Source organism: Camelus ferus, chromosome 19, assembly GCF_009834535.1.
Source record: "Camelus ferus isolate YT-003-E chromosome 19, BCGSAC_Cfer_1.0, whole genome shotgun sequence".
Classification (NCBI taxonomy): Eukaryota; Metazoa; Chordata; class Mammalia; order Artiodactyla; family Camelidae; genus Camelus; species Camelus ferus.
In genome coordinates, this window is record NC_045714.1 from 37220460 (window position 1) to 37226171 (window position 5712).

Consider the following 5712-nt stretch of genomic DNA (forward strand, 5'->3'; position numbering starts at 1 on the left):
TTATTACATTGTGCAACAATGGTTGTTTTTGTTTGTTTTTAGTGGTTTTCATTATAAAATAAAATACACACAGAATACCACACACACACAGAGCTTAGTGAATTATTACAAAGTGAACTTCTTTTTAACCAGTACCCAGGTCAAGAAATAAAACTTTGCTCCCCAAGAAGCCTTTCTTGTACCTTATCCCAATCATAAGCACCTTCCTCCTCTCAAAAATAACCACTATACTGACTTTTGTAATTTCCTTGCATTTCTTTATAGTCTTATCACCTGAGTATGATACTACAATTTAGTCTTGCCCTTTTAAAGTAATGTATTATTTTTCTTTGCTCTATATTTTAAATCTCTTTTAATTTGTAGTTCTTCTTCATTCCTTTTTTTCCCCTTAGAATTTATCTGTTGAAGAACATTATATTCTAGATACAAGTCCTTTGACAGATATGTGTATTGTGAATATTTTCTCCCAGTCTGGTTCTTACCTTTTCACTTTCTTAATGGTGTCTGTTAATGAGCTCATAGGCTGACTCTTGTTATGGAATATTTCATTGTACATTTTGTAATTTTTAAGAAATTATCTTTGGTAGGGCTTTACCTCTAAATTCTGTATGATCTGTGTTGAGTTTCCCCTCTAGAGAGATTTAATATTTGCTCTTGTCAAATGCCTGAATGTAGGAGCAATTTTTTACTTTAATATTTTGTCTTGAAGGTCCTAAAAAGATGTAGTTAAATATGATACTCAAACCCACCAGAGGATAGGCTTACAGTTACAAACTCTTAAGGGAGACTTCTTTTCATGCAGAGCAAGCTAAAAGACATACTTCCTTGTTGTCTCCCTGCCTTTCTCTCTTTCTCTCTTTCTTTCTCTCTCTCTTTCTTTCTTTCTCTCTTTCTTTCTCTCTTTCTCTCTCTCCCTTTCTTTCCCTTTCTTTCTTTCAACAGCTCAGCTTTTTATTGAATGTGTTCTAAAGAGGTTTAGTCAAAAAAGCCAAAACCCATGTCATCATCAGACTCCTCGGATTCTTCTTTCTTTGCTTCCACTTTCTTCTCCTCAGCTGTGGCAGTAATGGTAGAGAGGGCAGGACCTCCTGCTGGTGCAGCACCAGCTGCTGGGGCAGGTCCACCAGCCCCTATGTTGCAGATGAGGCTCTCCATGTTGATGTTGGCCAAAGCCTTTGCAAACAAACCTGGCCAGAAAGGTTCAACGTTTATAGCTGCTGCTTTAATGAGGGCATTGACCTTATCCTCCATGACCGTCACCTCATCATCGTGCAGGTTAAGTGCTGAGTAGATGCAGGCGAGCTAGACTGAGGCCATGGCACGGGAGAGTTCTAGGCCGGCACTGCCGGGCGCTGTGCTAGTTGCCAGGTGAAGTGAGGGTCTCACCCCAAAACTGCCTTAGCTTCCTCAGAAGGATCAAGCACCTTGGCGGCAGCTGAGGAAAGGGTTGTTGTTTTTCTTTGATGATGGAAAAACTCTCTTCCCAATTTTCCCTTGGCATCCTGCTTCATTTTCTGTCCACGTGTCTTTTAAAACAGCAGGTCCTTGATTATCGAGACAAGCAACTTCCTTCTCTCCCCCATCTGTAAGATCAATTCATATATTTACCCTACAGTTTTAACTCTTTCTTTATATTTAGTGCCTTGACTTAAAGAAAAAAACTTTCTTAGGAGTACAAATGTACGTTTAAAATAATGTTCATGGTATTTTACTCAGCAATTTTAAATGTTTTGTAATAGGGGGGTTTTCAGAGAAGTAGACTGAAATATTGGTAGAAATACAACACCAAACATTTCTGTACCCATCAAATTATTTCTTTTCTCATCTCCTCACAGTCCTTTGGGAGAAAACACGTGATAAATTTGTGAGGGCCTCTCTAGGCAATACAGACTTACTTGGAGTCTGAAAAGTCAAAACGGTGTAGCATAACTGTCCTCATTAAGATTGTATTTAATCCTTGAGGATTTTATTAACATTTGGTTTTGCTTAATTTTACCCACATCCTCTTTTTCTCAGAAATGGGCATTATGGGGGCTCTAATGGCTTCTTGAACATCAAACAGCTCTTAAAAATAAAACTGTAATGGATTGAATGTGAATGAAACAAACAAGGATTAAATTTCCATTGAAATACATATGGATTTAATAATTAGCAGGAAAGCTCTTCATAATTAAAAAAAAATGTCTTAGAATAATGTTCGAGGTGTTAGAGAAATGCAGAATGTTGCTGGATTACATTATCTCAGCTTACAGATTTCCTCTGAAACTCTTATGTCACAGCCGTAGACCCCATAGTCCCAACTAGGAAGTGAAAAAGCCTAGCAGTTTTTGGCACGTGGTAAGTATTTAAGAAATTTTAGCTAAATCTCTATTTTTTCTGTGTTTGAAACACCGCTAAGCTTATTACTATGGGAGAAACGTCTTTCATACCTGCCCTCAGGAGTTCACAGTCTAGTAGAGGAGTCAGTGTACAAACAAATGAAAGCCATAGAATGTGCAGGGAACGTTATAGAGAAAAGGAGGGTATTACTGCAACCTAAAGCAATCTAGAAAGTCAGCCCAGGTGATACTTGACCTGAGTCCTAAAAGAAGAGCTGTTTGCCCCCTGGACTACTATTAGGAGAGGGATAGCACGTGTAAAGACTCAGAGGAGGGAAAGCAGCTTGGAATTTGGGAGGAACTACAATTGAGAGTGGTTCAGTGAAGGACAGGGTTGCAGGGACAGTTAGAGATCTATATAAAGAGGAGTTGGGTTCCAAGGATCTTGGGTTTTATCCTGAAAGGTCAATATTTTTATTATTATCACGGCAGCTCAGCACTCATTTTATGTTATATTTTTAATATCGCTGTTGTCAAGGCATAATTTATATACAATAAAATGCACCCACTCTAAGTGTACATCTTGGTGACCTGACAAGTTTATATACCTATGTACCACTACCACTCAATCTATAGAATTTTACCTTTATCTCAGAAAGTTCCCTTGGGTCCCCTTCTCAATCAATTCCCCCTAGCTTGACACACACAACTAGGCAACCACTATAGATTTCTGTCGATATAAATTAGGTACGTCATTTTTTAAGTTTTAATTAAGTAGAATTATGCAGTATATACTTTTTTTACATGAAATACATTGAACTTTAATAATATGCAGTGAAGTATAAGTTAAAAATACAACATGCCTTTTTTGCTAATCATAAAGGGAAAACATTTAATTATTAACAGTAACACTAAGAATCTAATTTTATATTGTAATTTCCATCTTCAAGGATTTAAAAATCTCTTTATGCCTAACTTCATTTATTCAACAAGTATTTATTTATTTATTTTTACTCTTGACATGTTTTATGCAAAGAAATCAAACACGTTAATTGTTGGTGCTTCAAATATGTTAAATTACTGTGTACTAAATAAATACTAGTTTTGCTATAGTTTAAATTTTTCTTTACATTTAAAATCTACAGTAAAAGAGATTTGAATGTTCTGACAAACATTTTTAAAGATTGTAGAACAGTTGTAATTTGCTTCTTGATTGTTGAGATTCTTTGCATGTTTTAAGCTTGTGCAGTCATTTTTACGTTCCTCATCACCATGTAAAGCAAGGACCAAGTGTACTGTAGTATATACTCTTTTTTTTTTAAATTTTTTTTACTGAGTAATAGTTATTTTACAATGTTGTGTCAAATTCTAGTATAGAGCACAATTTTTCAGTCATATATGAACATATATATATTCATTGTCACATTTTTTTTCCGCTATGAGCTACCACAAGATCTTCTATATTTTCCCCTGTGCTATACAGTATAATCTTGTTTATCTATTCTGCGTTTTAAAATCCCAGTCTGTCTCTTCCCACCCCCCGCCCCCTTGGCAATCACAAGTTTGTATTCTATGTCTATGAGTCTGTTTCTGTTTTGTATTTATGTTTTGTTTTGTTTTTAAGATTCCTCATGTATGAGATCTGATATGGTATTTTTCTTTCTCTTTCTGGCTTACTTAGAATGACATTCTCCAGGAACATCCATGTTGCTGCAAATGGCGTTAGGTTGTCAGTTTTTATGGCTGTATACTATTCCATCATATAAATATATGACATCTTCTCTATTCAGTCATCTGTTGATGGACATTTAGGCTGTTTCCATGTCTTGGCTATTGTAAATAGTCCTGTTATGAACATTGGGGTGCAGGTGTCATTTTGAAGTAGGGTTCCTTCTGGATATATGCCCAGAAGTAGGATTCGTGGGTCATATGGTAAGTCTATTCCTAGTCTTTTGAGGAATCTCCATACTGTTTTCCACAGTGGCTTTCCTTGCTTCCCTCTCCCACTCTTAATGATTTAGATGTCTTCTTTTACAATTTTGTTTATTCTTTTTGTAATTCATGGCAGTTATCTCCTTTCCAGTTATGAGTTTCTCATTTTTGTAGCATCCTGCTTCTTTTCTATTTAGAGTAGACCTGTCAATATTTCTTTTAGCATGGGTTTAGTGTTGCTAAACTTTTTTAGGTTTTGCTTGTCTGTGAAGTTCTTTATCTCTCCTTCTATTCTAAAGGATAGCCTTGCTGGATAGAGTATCCTAGGCTGCATCTTTTTTTCATTCAGGACTTTGAATATATCTTGCCACTCCCTTCTGGCCTGTAGTGTTTGTGTAGAGAAATCAGCTGAGAGCCTTATGGAGGTTCCCTTGTAATTCACTCTTGGTTTTTCTCTTGCTGCCTTTAGGATCATTTCTTTATCCTTGACTCTGGCCATCTTGATTATGATATGTCTTGGTGTGGGTTTGTTTGGGTTCTTCCTGTTTGGGACCCTCTGAGCCTCCTGTACTTGGATATCTGATTCCTTTAGGTCTGGGAAGTTTTCAGTCATGATTTCTTCAAATACCTTTTCAATCCCCTTTGTTCTCTCTTCCCCTTCTGGAACCCCTATTATGCATAGATTGGCATGCTTTATATTATCCCATAGGTCCTTTATATTGTTTTCATTATTTTTTATTTGTTTTTCTCTCAGCTGTTCTGATTGGGTGCTTTCTCTTGTCCTGTCTTCTAGGTCACCTATTTATTCCTCTGCATTATCTAGCCTGCTTTGTACAGCCTTTAGGTCAGATCTCATCTCAGCAAATGAGTTTACCAGTTCTACTTGGTTCTTCTTTATAGCTTCTATTTCATTTTTTGACATATTTTATATCTCTAAACACTATTTCTTTTAGTTCCTTCAGTACTTTGATCACTCCTTTTTTGAAATCTTGATCTAGTAGGCCATCAATGTCTATTTCCTTGATTGTGCTTTCAGGGGATTTCTCTTGCTCTTTTAATTGGGTGTGGTTCCTCTGCTTCTTCATATTGCTCATATCTCTCTGACACTGTGGCTTAAGGAGTATCAGTTATCTAGTTCTCCTGTAGATGGTGTCCTCTTAATGATTTTATCGAGAGGTCTTTGTGTCTTCACCCTGTTCTGTGAACTCAGCTTGCTGTTTCCAGAGGCCCTCTGTTGGCGCCCCCGTCTGTGCTGCTCCCAGTGGCTGTCGGCTAGCAGATCGTGCCCCCTCCTAACACTGGGTCAGGAGCTGAGCTCTTACATGGTGGGCAGGCGGGTCACTCCCCCTCCCGATGCTGCAGTCAGATGCTGCGCTGGGGGGAGGCAGGTGGGCAGATCATGCCCCCTCCCAGCACCGTGGTCAGGTGCTGCATTCCTTCCAGGAAGGGCAGTGGCTGCCCA

General features: G+C 37.7%; 1 protein-coding gene across 1 annotated transcript; it reads right to left on the bottom strand.

Annotated features, from left to right (window-relative positions):
- Window positions 1-960: 960 nt before the first annotated feature.
- LOC102513803 (60S acidic ribosomal protein P1-like) lies at window positions 961-1574 on the bottom strand. Its single transcript, XM_032461179.1, has one exon. It carries the CDS (start codon window positions 1249-1251, stop codon window positions 976-978), a length of 276 nt encoding a protein of 91 aa, XP_032317070.1. The 5' UTR covers window positions 1252-1574; the 3' UTR covers window positions 961-975.
- Between the last annotated feature and the right edge of the window lie 4138 nt (window positions 1575-5712).

What these genes read in the sequence shown, in the direction of transcription:
- LOC102513803 (XM_032461179.1), bottom strand. Translation starts at nt 1,251, where the DNA reads ATGGAGGATAAGGTCAATGCCCTCATTAAAGCAGCAGCTATAAACGTT.